The 19707-nt window shown below is 46.4% G+C and overlaps 1 protein-coding gene across 1 annotated transcript; it reads right to left on the bottom strand.

The window, feature by feature from the left end:
* Nucleotides 1–1382: 1382 nt before the first annotated feature.
* On the bottom strand, nt 1383–19680 carry ZBTB37 (zinc finger and BTB domain containing 37). Its single transcript, XM_075936949.1, has 4 exons — nt 19540–19680; nt 12676–13628; nt 11328–11427; nt 1383–10448 (listed from the first exon to the last, which is right to left on the bottom strand). The coding sequence occupies exons 2-4, from the start codon at nt 13596–13598 to the stop codon at nt 9960–9962; spliced, it is 1512 nt and encodes a 503-aa protein (XP_075793064.1). The 5' UTR covers nt 13599–13628; nt 19540–19680; the 3' UTR covers nt 1383–9959.
* Nucleotides 19681–19707: the final 27 nt, after the last annotated feature.

The raw sequence follows: 19707 nt of genomic DNA on the forward strand, positions 1-19707 counted from the left end.
CTACTAAGCAAAAACGTGACTAAATTACAGTGATAAAGGACCTGCTCTTGCCAAAAGACTACTGGTTTCAGAAAGTTTTCCACAATGATCTGAATACAACAAAACATTCGCGCTAACAGAAAGGTCAGGCTGGCACAATGCAGTTTCTTGGATCAATGTCTTGCACACAATTAACCTTCCGATTCACCAGTTAGAGACTTAGGCCTCGTCTATGCAATACCACAATGTGCACTAGAAGGGTGTGAATTCTAAAGCACACCAAACGTGTACGCTAATTGGCTGCACAGGTCCGGCTGCCATGCACTCAAATTACCCTAATCCGCCTTAATACTATACTGCTTGTAATTATAAATAACTATTCCCTTCCATGGTGGAGCATTTTAGAATTCACTCTCCTCTACTATGCATGACCACCCCATATAAACCTGGCTTTAACTTTAGAGGGGAACAGATACAAATACTTCTGCATTACAGATGAAATAGTCAGGGGAATAGTCACATTATAATGAAGACAATGTTTACTTCTCTTCCCTACCTGACTCAGCTGCGATGGCCTATGGTCTCTTACAGGCTGAGTATGCCACTGATATTTTAGACTCAAGGTAAGTGAATAACCACATCTCTGCTTACTACTATCTTCTCTGGCCAATCACAGAGGCAGTAACTCACGTTCTACTGTGGAGTCACAATAAGTCGACAGAAGCAATTTGCTTTGCTAATGTCATTGCCTGTCAGCTCTCTTGCTATCATACCCAAGCAGGGATTTATCAATAGCCAGTAGTCCGAAAGGGCGCTGCTGTCAGATGCAAAAGAAAAGCAACTCATTCCAATACACAGAAGAACTAGCAAATAGGCGAAGTTGTAATATCAAGAGTCATATTCCTCATGCCACCCCTCTGATCTCTGGTCAGCCACCACAGTAAGATACATGCCTCTTCTGAAGTGGCGGCAAAACTCTCCTTAGGGACCAGCAGCTGCTAGGGATGTGAACTGTAATGGGGTAGCCTGTCCCGTCTAAGTAGACACTAACTGTACAATGCACCCTTTGAAAAACTCTGAGACGCTTGGGAAGGTGGAGCAGTGATGGGTGAGCTGTGGCCCACTGCAGCACTAGGTGTGACCCACAAGACAGTTTGTTTACCATTTCCCATGCACGGGCTTGCCAGATTGTGCTGGTTTTCGTCCACGTAGGTTTTTTCCTGCCAGTATTACAGAAGTGACACACACTTAAAACAAGCAAAATGCAGGACAATGTAGCACTTTAAAGACTAACAAGACGGTTTATTAGATGATGAGCTTTCGTGGGCCAGACCCACTTCCTCAGATCAAATAGAGGAATATTTGATCTGAGGAAGTGGGTCTGGCCCACAAAAGCCCATCATCTAATAAACCATCTTGTTAGTCTTTAAAGTGCTACATTGTCCTGCATTTTGCTTCAGCTACCCCAGACTAACACGGCTACATTTCTATCACTTAAAACAAGGGCACATGAGGTGAGGTGGGCGCTGATGGCACACAACATTGTGAGAGCTAAGGATGTTAACGGGTAACCGGTTAAGCGTTATCCAATAAGCATCACCCTGAATGGGCGAGGCTTGCTGGATAATGGTTAACCAGCTAACCAGTACCCAGGAACAGCCCCCAGCCCGTGGCCCAGACTCAGGCAGAGAACTGCTCCAGTTCCACCAGCAGCCCCCACGCAGGGTCCAGCAGGAACATTTGCGCCAGGCCCTGCAGGGGGCTGGGAGAGCCGGGCTGGAGCACCCCTTCCTATGGTGGGGCTACTCTAGCCCAACCCCGGCAGGCCAGGGGGCTGCTCCAGCCCTGCTTGAGCAAACCCCCCCAAGCCTCTTTAATCAGTTAAATGTAGCGTCAGCACTATGTTTAACCGGTCAACCAATTACACGGGATTTTACATCCCCAGTAAGAGCCATGTGCTCCCTCGGCATCCAATCAAAGTGCTGCTACGGTTCAATTGGCACATCTCACAAATTCTAGGGACGCAAGCGCTTTCTGCAAATCTGCCTTATCCCAGGAGACTGTCTTGGTTACAACAATTTTGTGGCCCCCTGAGATGAAGGAGGCCACTCTCTAGCCTAGATTGCCCTGCCCTGTACTAGAGAAGTCGGTAACGAGAGCCAAAAGGAGAAAGCTTGTGTCTCCAAAAACAGAAATATTTCACTAGTTTGGAAGAGAAAATATAATTTAGAAATCTCTTGTTCTAACCCTCAATCCATTCTCCTCACCCAGTCGCAAAGATTTCAAGGTTAAAATTCTTAAGAGATTCACCAATGCTGGTTCCCAAGTCAAAGTGATGGATGTAAATAAGAGTTCTAAGAACTGCTCAGAGACATCCCCTCCAACTGCCCTTCCGCTATCAAGAGGTGTCATATAGCAATCTATAATTTGTGACCAGACTAAAGTTGATTTTAAAGTACAGGCAGTCCCCGGGTTACATGGATCCGAGGCAACCCCGCACTAGCTTCCCCCCAGCAGACCAGGAAGACGCGAAGCTAGCGCCCCCCCCCTCCCCCAGCAGGCCAGGGAGACACGGAGCAGCTTTTCTCAGCAGACACCTCAGCTTGAGAATAAAGGACTGAGGGAAGTGAGGTGTGGGAGAATAAAACTGAGCTCTGGAGAAATGTTTGGCTAGAGTTTCCCCTACAATATGTACCAGTTCCGACTTACATACAAATTCAATTTAAGAACAAACCTACAGTCCCTATCTTGTACGTAACCCGAGGACTGCCTGTAGAATGTTGTGGGGTGGTTTAATATTGCAAAGTTTATACATTCCTACTGATAGCTGGAATAAGCAAAATTCTGTTTTCTTTACTGACGGCTTAATTTCTCCCCACCACAGTATCATAACATATATGATCTATTGCAACCATTCCTGGGGCATACCAGATACCAAAGCTCTGGATAGTGAAACTTACACAGATGAGTTGCAGACTGGCTGACTTTTATAAACAAAAGCAAATGAAAAGAGACAGTACTAATTTCTTCACAGTTTGGAGGAGGAGAACACAACAAGAAACCTCGCAATCCCTGGGGAAGAGGAAGCGAAACAGAGCAATGAAGAGTCTGGCTAGAGATACTCTGAGTTCACCTTAGAAGTTAAGGCGGAAGAGTCACACCAGAAGCAAAGCTCTGACCTGACGTGGAGAAATGGCACAAACCACAACAGACTCTTTGCTCTCAACTGGCCAAATTCTGGTCCTGTCAATGTCGAGATTTCAGTGACTTCAATAGGCCTAGATTCAGCCCCATGACACTAACACAATGGATCCCAGCCACTCGCCCTCAGTAATATTCAGGGATAAGAAGATTCTTGAGAAGCCAACTCAACCCTCGGTGTGGAAGACCTGCATTTCCAGTCAGACTCTCACTCAACCATGCAAATGTCACAGCCTTGTTCTTTAGATCAGAGGTTCCCAAATGTTCTTGTGGAGCCCATCTTCATAGATTCATGTCTCAGGCTCGCCCCTCCGTAACTGTGGAGAGAGGTTTGATCAGGGAAAGGGTTCAGTACTCACAGGGAATCTGGGTGGTCTGAATCCCCTCACCTCGACATGGCCCCATCATGTTCTTGTGAGGCCCCTCCCTTGGGAATGCCCCACAGTTTGGGAACTTCTGCTCTAGACCCTTCTGTGCTTTAGTAGCTAGCAACCCAAATACTTCAGCTCCACTTTCCCAAACTCCAGGCTCTCTATTTCCCATTACGTTTACCAGAAAGCTACATTTTCAAAGATGGCCCTTTTAGGGTGCACTTCACTGCTCATTCACATGCAACAATGCGCCAAGGTAACTAGACAAGGGAGGACTCTTCTGGCCAAAATGCCTGTTTAAAAGCCAAGGTATTCTACTCCCCAAACAGCCCTAAAACGCCCGGCACGGACTGCTTTCAAACCACAGCCTGTAGTGTTTGCATAGTACTAGCTTCCATTTGGTTACAAATATATATTTTTATATAAAAATTTCCCTTGAATGACAATGGCTTACATAAGGAACATTTTCTGCTAGCTCCACAGCCTTCCCTCGAGGATCTTAAAGTGCTTTACAACTATCAGTGAACTGTGCCTCACAACATATATTGCACTCCACTGAAAACCATTATCTCCATTTCAATCAAGGGAAACTTGTCCAGCGACACACAGTAGAGTTGTTCAAAGAGCACAGATTTTCTGATTTCAGATCCCAAGCATCAGTCACTAGATCGTCATCTCATGAAAGAGAGAATTAAGGGTAATATTCTTCTCTGACAAACTTGAATTACACCAAAACCCCAAACTAAAACCAGAAAACAATTTGATGTTCCAAGAAGCAGCATTTCTCTGCTACCCTCAAAATATTTCCAAAAGAGCAAGCAAAGCAGTTAGCAGCCCTGAAAATGGAAATCATCTGCCTGCTCTAATTGCACTCTAAATTAGTCAGGCACCACTGTGTGCAAACCAGCAGATTTTTATAAAATTTAACTACTTAGGTTTTCTGGGTGCTAATTTTTGCTGCTAATTAAAATGCGTGACTCAACATATCCATTTTACGGGCTAATTTCTGCTAAGTAAACTGCATCTTCCAGATCATTTTTCATTTGTTCATCAGCTTATGCAGTAGCATGTAACAGTTAAGGCCCCAAATCCTTCAAACAGATCTATATTTAAGTCAAAGGGATTCCACACAAGTGCAAGGATGTGTTCTTCTGGTTTACTTGCACTTGTCCTATTGATTTGTTTCCACTCTGGTCTGGAAGGACCATATGTGAGGCTGCATGTTTCCTGGTTCTGGGCTCATTCAATCTACAGTCTCTCTGTTAAGACTTTCCACAACGCTGCCAATTAGTTCCAAACATATTTCCTGCACTGATCAGCTGCCAGAGGAAAACAAAGTTTAGTCACTACACAGCCCAGCGAGATTTAAACCCGTGATCTACAAGTGAAATTATCCTTATTCCATTTCTATTTCGTTATCCAGGCCTTTGACAGATGAATTCTATAGAAGGTTGCTAGAAAATTTTACGAACAACCTGACTTGCCTGAGGACTAACCGAACTGACCAGAGTGTGAAAGATGATCAGTGGGTGCCCATGAAGAAACTCCACCAGCAATAACCCGATGAGAAGCCCAGAGACTGATACGAAAGTAAGTAGGGGTTTCCCCACCTCCCTCACCCTGTCGATTGCTTGGATTCTTATCAGGTTGCTATCTCCGGATCCTATTAGGAGACTCCAACTTGTACATCAGCCTGTCTAGAAATACAAATATGTGTATCGTCCACCCTTCTCCAGCTGGCTGTGGGAAAAGAGAAGCAGCTTTCTTTTCCCCTCCTGTAACTCCAGAGTCTCAAGGCTGCTGCAAGAATGTAGTTGAGAGTTTGCCATTCCTCTCCTTGCCAGGAGGCATTTCAGCTTTCCTGAAAAGCAGCAGCACAGTACTGACACAATTCCCCCCCCCCCCCCCCCCCCCCCCCCCCAGCTATTCATGGAAAACCCAGCAGCAGCAATGAAACTGTTCAGAGTAGCATTAATTTCACTCTGCTGCTACTTGGCAAAGCTATGGCCAGCTGTGAAGGGACCAGAGCTTACTGCAGACTCAGGGAGATGCCTACATCAGTTCATATTTGGAAGGTTATCTTTGCTGTTGAGAATACGAATTTTTTCCTCTCACTTCAGAAAAACGATATTCTGCAGAAATCGATGATCCATATGTTCCTCTTTTGCCTGGAGCATGTAAGCAAGTGGGCTTTTAAGCCCTGGTTCTAAAGTTTGCACAGAAATGTTAATTACAGAAGTATTAATACACAACAGAGCTCTTCTCTACACAGCTCCCTTTAAATCACAGTTGAAATCACAGTTTGGCAAAGGTGAAAAGCTGCAGTTACACAGCGAAATGCCAAGTCAGATCCCCAGCCAATCCAAGATATGTCAATACTAGAAAAATATTTATCTTTTCCCCCCAACATCAGTGGAGCTGCAATAGAAGTAAAATCCCCATGTGTGCCACCCTAAGGTTTTTATCACCATGCCATGAAAAGCTGCTAAAAGCAGCAGCACCCTTGCTAAAAAATGAGCATTCCTTTTTCTTCTGTAGGGAAGACACCAGTCATTTCTGTTACAAGCAGTGGGTTACATGGATCCGACTTACATCGGATCCCTACTTACAAACGGGGTGAGGCAACCCCGCACTTGCTGCTTCCCCCCAGCAGACCAGAGAGACGCGAAGCTAGCGCTCCTCCCCACCTCCCCCCCAGCAGACCAGGGAGACACGGAGCGGCTTTTCTCAGCAGACACCTCAGCTTGAGAATAAAGGACTGAGGGAAGTGAGGTGTGGGAGAATAAAACTGAGCTCTGGAGAAATGTTTGGCTAGAGTTTCCCCTACAATATGTACCAGTTCCGACTTACATACAAATTCAACTTAAGAACAAACCTACAGTCCCTATCTTGTACGTAACCCGGGGACTGCCTGTATTTCCCATTCTGGCTTTGTTTGCACTAGAAAACTGCACCACTAGGGATGGATAATTTCAGAAACTGCCCTTTCCAACCTGGTTCTCAAATTGCTAGTGCAGATAGCTTTCAGCATTGTTACAGAAAGCACAAGAGACACCAGGAGCTCCACGCACACACAAATATCCGCACATACTCATTCAGTAAATGTACAGGAAGTGTACTAATGATCTCCACTCCCATACTTTACACTTGCCCTAGCTACAAGCTATAAACTTCACCTCAACAAGGCCTGGACAAGAATACTGGCTCTTTCACATGCAATCAGAAATGGTTGTTTGTACAACGGCAAGTACTGCACACACACAAAAATTCACAAGCTTTATTATTGTTTATTTCTGAGACTAGCCTCGGCTAATAAACAATTTCATGGCTCTTGCCAGGCCAATTAAGGAGTGAATCAATAAGCAAGGAAGTGCTGATATGATCCTCGATTACTGGGATCTTCTCTGTTCACAGTATCAATACAGTAAAAACCTGTTCAGGAAACTCACACCCATGCCATACGAACAAGGCATTCACTATTTCATCTCAGGCCTTCATTGCTTAATCCCGATGGATCTGTTGCTATTAGCTTCGGAGAAATTTTGCTTATATAGCAGTTACCTCATCTTCACTCTTCTCTTCACAGCAAGCTCAGTAGGGAAACTTTCCCACTATATATATAATATATATATTGTATGTATATAAATAATTTTATGTTTTACAGTTGGTAGTATTTTAAAAGTTCTATTTTAAACACAATTGTGCAGGTAACTACAAGTATTTTCTGATGCTCTCTAGTAGGTTTTTTTGGTAAGTTCAAAAGCTATGACTAAAGCAGCATATTCTGTGGATTCCCACTTCCCCTCCTGCTGTGATTTTGGAGAAATCCACACTACTAACCACCTCTCTCCTTTCTTTTGTGACCACTTTCAAACACTCGTAAGGTTTCCGGTCATACTTTGTTTGACCTTCACTAGCTCACAGTCTTAGGCTGCCACTTGACAGGCCCGTACATTATCAGCCTCTGCATTTTAAATGCAGTAGAACCTCAGTGCTATGAACATCTCAGGAAAGGAGGCTGTTTGTAACTCAATGTTCGCAGTGCTGAACAAAACATTATGGCTGCTCCTTCTGAAGTTTACAGCTGAACATTTACTTACTAGAACTTTGAAACTTTACTAAGCAGAAGGAAAGTGCTGCTTTTCCCTTTGTTATTTTAGTAGTTTACGTTTTACACAGTATGTATTTCCTTCTCCTTTTTTTTTCCTTTTTCCTTTGTCTTTGTGGCTGCCTGATTGCATACTTCTGGTTTTGGCTGACCAATTTATAACTGAGGTTCTACTATTATAGAATCATAGAGCTGGAAGAGACCTCAGGAGGTCATCAAGTCCAGCCCCCTGCCCAAGGCAGGACCAATCCCAACTGTAATTAACAGCTCTGTACTTTGCAACTATCCTACCTCAGAACATCCCCAAAGCTTTCCTGAGAGACAGCATCCTGATTGCATTCTATGGTGGCACCACCGGATTCAAACTGCTCATTCCAATTCCTCTCCCCTACACTGCACGCACAGAGCTACCACCGCCGGAGCTATCTGGGAAAGAGGCAGTGTGACCCTTTGAGTACACAGAAGGAGAATGGATAATAATACTTTGCCCTTCTAGAGTTCTTCCATTCAAGCCCATTGTGAGGTAGGGAAGTATTATTATCCCCATTTTACAGACAGGGAAACTGGCATGGGAAGGTTTGGTTTGGCCAAGATTTCACTGTCAGGTACATCAACAAAGCAACACACAAAATCCTGTGGCAACAAGTCTCAGAGTCTGGGTCAGCTGACGAAGCTCCGATATTACTGCCACAGGTCTTTTTTTTTTTGCTATATCGCTGTACGCAAAGTCACTAGAAGGGCAAGGAATAACACTGAGGTCTCCTGTCTGCCAAATCTGTGCTCATGTTTACACTGTTTTTCAAACGCCCCCTTGCTCCTCTCACAAACCCAGCGTTCATCCTCTCTGCGTTCCCTCTGAAGGCAGGGTTCCTTCAGACACGCAGACTCTCCTAATTCTAATCTCCAACCAGAGTAAGACCAGAAGTTCATCCCTATTTGCACCTACACAAAAACCCAGCACCAAAGCCAAAGCAAACTCTCAAACTATTGCATATTTTTAAAGACTTTTAAAAAGGGGCATCAAAACTGTTGCTCTTTTGAATTTGCATCGATACTATATTTTTATTTATAAAAACCACAAGCGCATGAGCAAACACCTCTGAGACGTGCTGCAGGCATGTCTCTCTGGGCTTGCTACACTTATTAGAGCTATGAGGAATATAATATGTGCAAGGGACGGAGTTGCAATTACTGTAGGAACAGCAACTTTGAATTTCCTGAACCATTCTGAGGAGTTAATGTTGGGTTTTTTTGCATTTGATTTATATAAACTTATCAAAGTAGTACACGGAGACATAGTTAAAAACAACAGCCCATGACAATTTCACTGGGATTGGACTGTTTCGATAGACAGTATTGCTCTTATGTAAGACCAAGTGCAGGGGAAGCCAAAGATGACTTTGGTAGTCAGCCTCTCACTTGTCAATTCATTCAGACAAGAAACCCCTTCCTAACTCTTGGCAACATGTGAAACACTGCAGTGTGCAGAAACGGGTCAGGAAGCTGGAATGCTCTGTGCTATTAATACTACCACCAGTAAGCCTTCCCTGTCCCAAACCCCCTCCCTAAAAAGTGTAGTAGAGTCTAATGCAAACCTCACAGCTGTTAATTTCACTTTCAGTAGCCTAAACGCTTCAGATTTTGCTGACCTCTAGAATACTATTCAAAGGCTGCTGCCCGCTTTTAACAAGCGGGCAGGATGCCACACGCCTGGAAAGGGCAAGCAGAAAGCCCTCACGTTAACGGTTTAATTAAAATTTTGAACGACACACACCAAAGTAAGACAGGGATAAATACACTAAGGCAGGGGAAGATCCAGGAGACTGATATTTCTTTAACAGGACAACTACCTGGGAAAAGAGAAGGGTAACGTGTTCCTTGCCCCTGCTATCCCATGTGACGGACCAGCAGCTGTTTCGAAGACAGACACCTGTGCACTGCACGCACTGAATCGGGGCCATTACAGCCAACACCATCACAGAGACCGAGGTGCTGAGCCAAAATGTTGTCAAGAAATAAAACGGCTGCTTCTCCTGGCTCGCTGCTGAATATATTAAAAACATTTTAAAAAATCCCGTCGATCCCTGAATCCGAAGTCGAATGACCCAGTTGTTTTGTGTTTGTTTTCCCAAGGAGATGAGGAAACGGGGAAAAGCTTTTAGCACTTTGTTTGTGTTATTCTTCTGTTTTGGCAACATCCTGTCCGGTGGTGGCCTTGTGCTGATGACAGTACCAGCCTGCCGTCTCGGTGCTGACTGCCTACAGCCAAACGGGAATAGGGTCCTCCCCCACAGCCCGTTTCAATCTGGCCCAGTGGTGGACACAGATCCCTGTGCCGTCTCCCCGGCCGCAACAACTTCCTCCTGCGGGGGAGACTCTTCCTCAGCCTGCCCTCTGGAGGTGACGGTGGTCTCGGGGGAAATGCTGTGCGGCCCCTCCAGAGGCACACAGCCAGGGTGGTTTTTGCGAAAGTGCTGGTTGAGGATGGCCTGGAAAGGGAAGCTCTTGCCGCAGACATGGCAGTGAAAGGGCTTGTTGCCTGTGTGCTTGCGGATGTGATACTCCAGCTGATCCTTGCGGGTGTACTTTTTACCGCACATGCGGCAGACAAAGGGCGTGATGCCCATGTGGAGACGCATGTGCCGGTCCAGACTGCCTTTCTGGTTGAAGGATTTGGCGCAGTAGATGCAGGTGAGCCGTGGGTTGTACCGGAACCACCGCTCAGACACTTCCTGTTCACGGAGATACTCAACATAACCACTCACTCCGATCATGGCTGACTCCTCCACCTGGGCCAGAAAGACAGAAAAAGGAAGACAGTCAGCGAGAAGGACAATAAGAAACACTTAAATCCTCTCTTGGCACCAATATATTAAGTGCCAAATGCTGAAATCTCTTCCTCTGGCTCCAGTAGCAGACACAAAGTTTTTGAAGCTGTGGTCCTGGTTCTGTAGATGTGTCCCATTAGTCCCCCATTATAACAACAACCACACAAAAGCCTCATAGTTTCCAGGTTTATGGACTGCTGACAAGCAAAGCGTGTACTAAGCATTTAATACACAAAGTACTTACATTCAAAGAGTAAGAGCCTTTAATATGGCTGCTTTTTGACAGCTTTGCAAAATCTTTTTCCATGTATCCCTCTATCCCTCAAAGACATATTTTAAATGACTTAAAAGGTGCACTTTTGCCACCCTCTCCAGAGCATCAATGAAGACAGAATCCACAACCATCTGCACAAACTCCTAATGCCTGAACTATTCAAGTTAGCTGTGAGCCAGCAGCCAGCTTTTATCTTCTATGACTCTAGCAATCCGAGGGCATTTTTAGGGAAAAAAATTCCTTCCAGAGCTACCATCAACACAGCTGCACCCATGGCAGCACCACCAGGAGTTTGTGTAAACATGGTTAGCAGGAGTCTTCTTGTTCTTTTAACCAAAGTGCGAATTACCTCTTACACCACTTATAAAACCCAAGCACTTAAAAAGCAAGCGAATAAGAAGCAAAGGAAAAGCCTAAGTCTTTGGTTGCCACAGATCCATACAGTATTTCTATCATATAACATGACATGCCTTTTTGGTCACAATACAGTAACTGTAGCTTTCCAACACTATCAGTCCCTGGTTATCCAAACAGGCAAACCCAACCCCTGGTGCTAGGTTGTGTACCTGGGAATTGGGCTGCTTCGGCTCATCCATCCGCCCGGGAGACTCGCTTTTCGATCGGAACCTCTCAGTTACAGTGACCATACTGCCAGAAGGGCTAAATCTGTGGCGGGGGGGAAGAGCAGAAATAGTTTTTAATGGCTACCGGTGCAGTACAGTCAGTACACATACAAAGGGGCAAGAAGAATAGCCGCAGAGAATCTCTTCTTGCTCTTCCCCATCAGAAGACAGAACGTAGAGCAGTGCAAATGAAAAAGAAACACCAGGACAGACTGTGCTTTCAGTTTTAATATCTGAAATATGAAGCTGTGTCAATCACCTTGATTCAGGAACAGGCAGGTTTTGGGTTGTTATTAAAATAAAAAAAAGGCAGTGGGATAGCCCAACGCCTTAGGAAGCACTACAAGAGAAGAAAGCTCTGCTCAAAAGGCACCTCCAGTCTTCCAAGCTCCCTGGGCAAATGCAGCTGAGGGATGTCCCATGGGCGATGCAGATGGCTCCAGGGAAGAAGTGGTGAACGTTGTGTGTGGTGAAAAACGATGAATACCCAAGTGTCTAAGGCCTGCTGATCTAAGGAGACGAATGAATAGAATCACAGAAATTAAAAACGAGACCTATCCAGAGCCGGTTTGTTCCCCCTGTGGGCAAGCCCAGGACTGATACCTCTCAGTATAGTTTACAGAGCTTTTATTGTTTTAAATGACGGAGCATCCACTACTTCCAGGAAGCTGCTCTCTCAGAGGACTGGAAAGTCGGGAGGATGGGAGAGAAGAGAGGGAAGGGTGAGAAAGACGCACACAACAAACACAGCCGGAACCTTTTGCTTTGATCAGAACAAGTCAGGCAGGCAGAGGGATAGGGAGTTGACACAACACAAATATAATCACCTCTTATAAATCAAGGCTTTGTGTTCTTACCAGAGAAACGGTCACATCAGGAAAGAACAGCTGTTCATCCAATCCTGTGTTCTCTGTCCCAAAGTGGCCAGTGGCGGCTGCTTCAGAGGAAGATTTAACACCCTCCCCAACACACTGAATTCTATAATCCTGTACCACCAGGAGGAAGTTTCCTCCTGAGTCACAGCTGGCGACCAGCTCCTTTCTGAAAGAGGTTGATTTTATCCTACCTAGCCTGTAACTGCAGATGCTGTTCTTATTCACCACCCAGCAGACACCTGAGGACTAGTAACAGAAATGCTTTTGAAGAAAATCTCTCAGCGCACATGCCTAAGGAGAGCGTGTGAAATGAACGGTAGCAAACGATCAGGAAAGACACATGGTCAAGCCAGGTACAAATATCATGGACTCTGCTCTTCCAACCACACTCAGTAAATGGGTTAAAGGAACCTCACCTGTCAATCTCACTGCTGGTTGGCCTAACCACTTTGGCTCCTGATGACCCTAATGTGTAAGTCTCCGGGCCCATTGATCCGTGGCCTGTTGTGTCAATTACCATGGCTGTGACCTCCTCAGCGCTGCTTCCATCTTCTCCTGATGGCTGATTCTCCGTCCCCAGCCACTCCTCCAGGTTCTCAGTTTTAATGCGCACTCCTCCGAGCACCCTAACATCCTCATCGTTCCGTCCCCCTCGGTCTGCCACGCCCGTCTCAACGTACCACTGTCCCGCTCTGTTAATCCGCAAGATGGGCTCCCGGCTCTCCACGTCGGAACTCTGCTCAATTATCTGAGGACTGGTGGACTCCTCAGGGGGGCTCAGCTCCCGAATGTCCAGCACAGTGCTGACCTGGCCTAGACGACTCCCTTTTGGAGTGTTGTGCCGTGGGCTCAAAGAGCGGCTTAGATTTGGGGTAACCCGATGAGACTCTGGGGGTCTCTCTTGATGCTTTGTCCGAGTTTGGCTCAGTTCAGCTTCAACCTCTGCCACATTAATTTTGAAGTGAATTCCCTCCAGGATCTGTGTGCATTTGTCTATAATGTGCTGCATCTGCAGGAAGCTGGCTGCAGTTAGGTAACTGATGATGTCAGCCAACTGCAGGCATATCCGCCCGGTGTAACAAAAGGAAAGGAGCTGCTCAAAAACAGTGGGGTTCTTGATGACGGAAATGGAGACCGTGCTCATCTCGTTCAGTGACATGTGGTCGCGGAAGTAGGGCGAGCTCGCAGCCAGCACCACTTTGTGAGCGCGGAACGCCTGTCCTTGCACGTTGACCACTATGTCACACAGGCGGCCCTGCATGCGCAGCTGGTTGAGGTGGCTCAGGACAGAGTTGCTGAAGTCCGGGATCTCCAGCTGAATGTTCCCACTTTTCTCCATGGCTGCCCCAGATGTAGGTGCACAACCCCGCTAGAAAGGAAAACAGGATTTAATGGGACCAGTGATAATCTGCACATGCAGCACCTTCCACCCGTGGACTTGATTACAGTGTATAAATAACTACATTGGGAACACGTTTCTATTAATGGGCTCTGCAGCCTACCTGAGAAATGCACAACACGATCCAACGGCTGGGAGCTGAAGACAGAGAAATCAGATGGGAAACGAGGTGTACTTGTTTAACAGGGAGGGTAATTAACCATTTACCAAGGCTTATGATGGATTCTCCATCACCGGCAATTTGTAAATTGAGATTGGATGCTCTTGCAAAAGCTTTGCTCTGGGAATTATGTTGGGTAAATTCCCCGGCTGGGGTTATGCAGGAGGTCAGATTAGATAATCAGTCTAGATCGGTGGTTCTTAAACTGCGGGTCTGGACCACAAAATGGGTTGTGAGTCGTGACCCCTTTGTAATGAGTTTTCCCAGGCTGGCATTAGACTCGCTGGGTCCTAAAGCCTGCTTCCCACAAACAAGGCTGAACTTTTCAGAGGGGCTTAACTCATTTCTATGACCCTTGAGTATCTTGTTGGCAATGAAAATGAGCCTTGGCTCTATCTGGTAAAAACTCCAAGTGAGCCAAACGTAAATACAAATAAGAATGATTAAAAAGACTATAGATGGAGACCATGAAACTAAATAGGATTCAATAAAGACCACTTGTGGCATAAACAGACTCCAACTTGGATGGCATCTGACATACTGATTAGACAGACTGAAGCAGGCATCAAAACAATAGTGAGGAATCCAGGAATATCCTGTTTTAGATTGCGTCTACTCTGAGAAATCACAAATCAATGAGACTAGTCATACACATAAAGTTAAGTATGTATGTCTTTCCAAGATCAGGGAATCAGGGTTCAAAGGAAGCAGGTTTGTCCATGCACAGCAAAGTGTGATACCAAGCTTGAAGCTACATAACTGTCTGTCATACCACAAAGCTGTGTGAAAAATTGCAAAACAGTACAGAAATTTTGTGTATCTACAGGGCGGATAAGATTAAAACCTGTAAGTTGCCCAAAGCAACTGTGTAACTTCACGGTGACACATCTAAAGGTTCTTCCTTTTTCTCCTGTCTTTTAAAACACAAACAAGAAAACAGAGTGCAAAGGGCTAAAGTAATACAATCCTCAGATTAGAATTTTTAAATAGACCAACATTCTACACATCTGGGTCTGGAAACCTTAGGGCACCAGGCAGCCCTAGGTTGGGAGGCAAGGGTTAATGGATTGGAACCCAGCCTGAGATATAGAAGTGTTGGCAGTAGTATTCTACAGGCATGGTAAGGGAAGTCAGCTGTTCTTGGGAGAACATCTTAAGAACAATCTGTCAGTTTATTTCCCTTAACCCTGATGGCAGAGGAAAATCAGAACATGTGTTTGTTTCCCCTTGAGGCACTGGGATTTGAAGATTTTTGTTTACATTGACTCTGAAGAAATGATACTTTAGGACTTGGGTAAGCTTCTGAGAGAGCTTTTGGTTGTATCTTGTCCACAGACAAATTTCCTCCTTTCCCTTTGAAAAATCACCTTTAACACGCTTCCCCCCACCCCCTCCCCAATCAACAAAAGATAAACATACACTGTAAGGCTATGTCTACACTCGCGGCTTCCTGCGCAAGTACGGCCGTTCTTGCGCAAGAATCCGCAGAGCCTCTACACTGCTCGCCCACTCTTGCGCAAGGAAATGTGCAGTACGGCGTGGTAAGAGAGGGCTTCTTGCGCAAGAGCTACGCTCCTTTTTAACAGGTGTAAGCCCTCTTGGGCAGGAGCTCTTGCGCAAGAGGGCAGTGTGGACGCTCAGCAGGGATTTCTTGCGCAAGAAAGCCCTATGGCTCAAATGGCCGTCGGAGCTTTCTTGCGCAAGAGAGCGTCCACACTACCATGGGAGCTCTTGCGAAAAAGCATAGCGTGCACATGGCAGTGTGGACATTTTCTTGCACAAGACTTCTTGCACAAGAACCCTTGTGCAAGATGTTCTTGCGCAAGAAGTCGCGAGTGTAAACATAGCCTAGGAGTCAATACTCCTGAGAGACAATTTTTGCATTTTCGGGTATTAGTTTCTAGCTGTAGTGTTGCAGCAAAACCAAAAACAATCCCTCCGCCTCTCCCCCCCCCCATCCCAACTTTGAATTATGTAATTGTAGGACTGAAAGGGATTGTGAAAGGCCTTCTAGATCAATCCTGCATTGAGTGCAGGGGACTAAGTTCTAGATCACCCTTGGCAGGTGTTTGTCTCCCAAGTCTTTCAAAACCTTTCAAAGTCTTGCTAGGCAATTTATTACAGAATTCAGCCACTGTAACAGTTGGAAAATGTTTCCGATGTCCAACCTAAACCTCCTTTGCTGCAGTTTAAGCCCATTGCTTCTTGTCCTAACTAACCTCAGAGATTAAGGAGAATAATTTTTCTCTCTCCACCTTCTAACAAACTTTTATGTACTTGAAAACTGTTCTGTCCTACCTCAGTCATCTTGTCTCCAGACTAAACACCCCCCCCTTTTTTATTAAATCTTCCCTCATGTTTTCTAGATCTTTAACAACTTCTCTGGACTTTCTGCAGTTTGTCCACGCCTTTCCTGAAATGTGGTGCCCAGAATTGGACACAATGGCCTAATCAAGACTGAGCAGAGCGGAAGAATTACTTCTCGTGTCTTGTTAACAAAGCTCTGCTAACACAGCCCAGAATGTATGTATGTTTGTTTTTTGCAACAGTGTCACATTGACCCATATTTAGCTTGTGATCTGCTATAACCCCCCAGATCCTTTTCTGCAGTACTCCTTCCTAGGCAGTAATTTTCCGTTTTCAACACGTGCAACTGATTGCTCCTGCTGAAGTGATGTCTTCTGTATTTGAACTTACTGAATTTCATGCTCTTTACTTCAGACCATTTCTCCAGTTTGTCCAGATAACTTTGAATTTTAATCCTATTCTCCAAAGCCCTGGCAACCCCTCCCAACTTGGTACTGTCTGCACAATTCAAAAATGTATTCTCTATGCCAATATCTAAATCATTGATGAGGATATTGAATAGAAGTAGGCCCAGAACAGAGGTACCCCACTTCATACGCCCTTCCAGTCTGACAGCAAACCCCACACGCATTCCTCCAGGTCTTTACCTGAAGAGCCTTTGGAAGCATCACTTGGCCAGTACTGCTTACAGGGAGCATATTACAAATGTGCCCCAGAGGCTGTAGAGACTTCTGATGTATTTTTAAATACTGCTTAAGGTATTGGCCTTAACACTAGTTTTCTGCTTATATTAGAAAATGCCTCACTCTGGAGATCTCAACTGCTATGGTATCTCAATCTTTGCCTAAAGTTTGCGTGGTATGTTTTCAGTGAAAGGTCCTTAACTTGACCTTCACCCTTAGACACAAAGAGCAGGCTCGGTGGACTCACAGAGAAAGCTGCAAACCCTCTGTTGGAGGGGTTGAGAGTTAAACAGGAGAAGTGTAGTGCTTGTGGACTGGCAGTATTAACTATTGCCACTGGTCAACTGAATAGCTTTTGAACTGGAAAATGTAATTGACAAATTCTTGGTCCAAATTATAAACTGAATGGGGACCTTGTCTCTGTAACTCACCAACTTTTTCCAGCAATAAAACTTGCCAGCTCTCGCGGTGGGTTTTTTGAGTTTATATTTGGTGTCTCAAACCCTCCTGCTCCTAGAGCTGGATGATAATTGCAGCTTTTGGAGCTTTTTTTAAAAAGCTTCTAGTGCTCATGGCTGAAGAGAAGCTTGAACTCGTCGATTTTAAAGGGCCAAAAGGGTAACAAAACCATATTTATTCAGTTTTAAATATTTGGGGAGAGGGTTTGCATCCTAACCAGGACTTCTGAATGCTCAGAGTTAGCAATAATAGGGCTCTTGTATTAGAAGGTTTTAATCTATACATCATCATACAGAGTCTGACGTTGTCTAGATACTAAAGCCCACTTCATTCCTGAGTCTCTTCATAAACTCCCTGCACAGGAGTAAGAGACAAACGGAATATTTCTGGTAGCTACTGCTTCTTGGCTAGAGTGTGGAATGTATTAAGACAGGGTTTTTTTTCCAATAGCCAAAGCACAAGGTGGTAAGGAGCATACAGGTCCAACATATCCAGCCGGTGTCACCTGAACAGCAAATCAGCATTCCACACTCTATGCAACTCCAAAATTAATGCTTGAGCCCAATTCTGGAAACAGCCTCTGCTGAAACTCCACTGATGCCAGCAGCCTGGGCATGTTTCAAGTTACTGTTCTCTGCTTTCCTGATGCTACCATTTTTTCTTCGTCCCCACCTCAAGCAAGCCACACACTTCTGCTCCAGGACCAGCTCTGTCCTGGAGGGAGATCTCTGCAAGAGATACTTCACATGGCAGGACTGCAAAAGCTGACCACTCTGTCAGGTCTTTAGGACCTTTCACTACAAACTTATTTCACCATTGCCTTCCTCTCCTTTATCTCCATTAGCCTGAATGTAGTCACCGCGGTAGTTAACTTGAAGTGTCACAACTTGCCAATTCCCTCATGTAATAGCTGCATCTATCTTCTTGATCCCCCTCGCTTTTTATCCCCCTCCCCCCCATTGCACATATCTCCCCACAACTTTCCTCCCCTGCAGCTTCTTAACCACCTCTGGTGCTCACACACTATCTACCCTCCTTTACTCCGACCACTCCAGTTTAATCAGAATAAGAGAACTCAAGGTAAAAGCTTTTACTCTTAAGGAACAGTTAAAATGCAGAACCATCCTGTGTGTGTGTATCACAAACCGAAGCAACCACAGGATCTTATTGTAATCACTGACTGGGCTTCTACCTCCCACTACTTGTTGTTGCCCTTGCACTTTAAAAGTTAAGTTCCTCAAGGAAGGGACTGCATCTTACGTTAGCAAGACAATTGCAACTTGTATAAATAACTATGCTGTACAAGTAACACATGGGGGGAGGGAGGTTTCCCCAAGATGAAGCAGAATCCTGCCCCTCATATGGAAGGGACTAGGCTAGGGGGTGAGAGGACTCTCAACCCAGGGAAAGGGTGGGAGGCTCTCTCCCTCACACCTTGCACTGATGTTCCAGCATCATCACTACCGGCAATTGTTGTGTGGGGATGTAGTCAGCATCCTACTCAGAGCACATCTAGAGGGCACAGTGACTGAAAACACAGGTGGCAGTCCATGCCTTGCATGTACAAGCAGTCATACAAGCGCTAGCATTGCCTTGTTGCTGTGCACCCAAGGGAGAATCCCCCCAAAAGTCTAGAGAGTAACAACCTCCATTCTGTGGTCTTGTGTAAGGAGGATTCAAAGGCTGGTGGGTGGCTAAAGAATTTGCTGGATAGGGATGTCCTGCCTTTTGCTAAGAAAAGAGAAGTGCTGCTCCTGGAGGGACAGCCCAGTGGGACATGGCTGTAGTTCCAGGGACAGCCCTGGGGGGATGGCGCTTAGGGGAAAGGTCCCATGGGTACGACGGTGCTGTGGGGGGTGATGGTGGGGCAGCTCCCGGGGGGGGGCGAGGGGCACTTTCTCTCGGTGGGCCGGAGCAGACACTCAAGGGAAGGGAAGGGAGGGAGGGAGTTAGGACGGGGCTGTGTGCGCTAGGAGCGGAGCAGCCGCGGGGGGGGGGGGGGACTGTCCTCTGGGGACGGGGCGGGGGGAGCTGCCCCAGGGGGACGGGGACGTGGCGGGGAGCGGCCCCCGGGGGAAGCGGGGGGAGCGGCCGCGGGGCGGGGCCGGCAGCCTGAGGCGCTGAGGGGAGCAGCGCGCGGGGGGGTCCCTGGGGGCGCTGCCCCTCGCAGGGCCGGCGGGCGGGGCAGGACGCGGGGGGTGACAGCGCCGCGGGGCGGGGCGGGTCCAGGCCGCACCCGGGGCTGCGGGGCCGGGCGGGAGCAGGTACCTACCTCCCGGGGCTGGGAACGGGCCGGAACGCCGTGCCGGAAGCGAACCCCCCCCGAGCGCCCCGCACCCCGGAAGAAAATTCCTCCCCCCCCTCCTCCTGCCAGTTCGTATCCCCCCGCCCCCCGGTGCCCCGGTGAGGAGCGGCCGCACGTCATGTGACCACGCCCACA

Source organism: Pelodiscus sinensis, chromosome 9 (genome assembly GCF_049634645.1).
Source record: "Pelodiscus sinensis isolate JC-2024 chromosome 9, ASM4963464v1, whole genome shotgun sequence".
In the NCBI taxonomy this organism is placed as follows: domain Eukaryota; kingdom Metazoa; phylum Chordata; order Testudines; family Trionychidae; genus Pelodiscus; species Pelodiscus sinensis.

Coding starts and splice junctions, on each gene's coding strand:
- ZBTB37 (XM_075936949.1), bottom strand. CDS start 13,598: ATGGAGAAAAGTGGGAACATTCAGCTGGAGATCCCGGACTTCAGCAAC. Junction 11,428..12,675: donor ACCAGCAGTGAGATTGACAG/GTGAGGTTCCTT, acceptor CCCCCGCCACAG/ATTTAGCCCTTCTGGCAGTA. Junction 10,449..11,327: donor CGAAGCAGCCCAATTCCCAG/GTACACAACCTA, acceptor TTTCTGGCCCAG/GTGGAGGAGTCAGCCATGAT.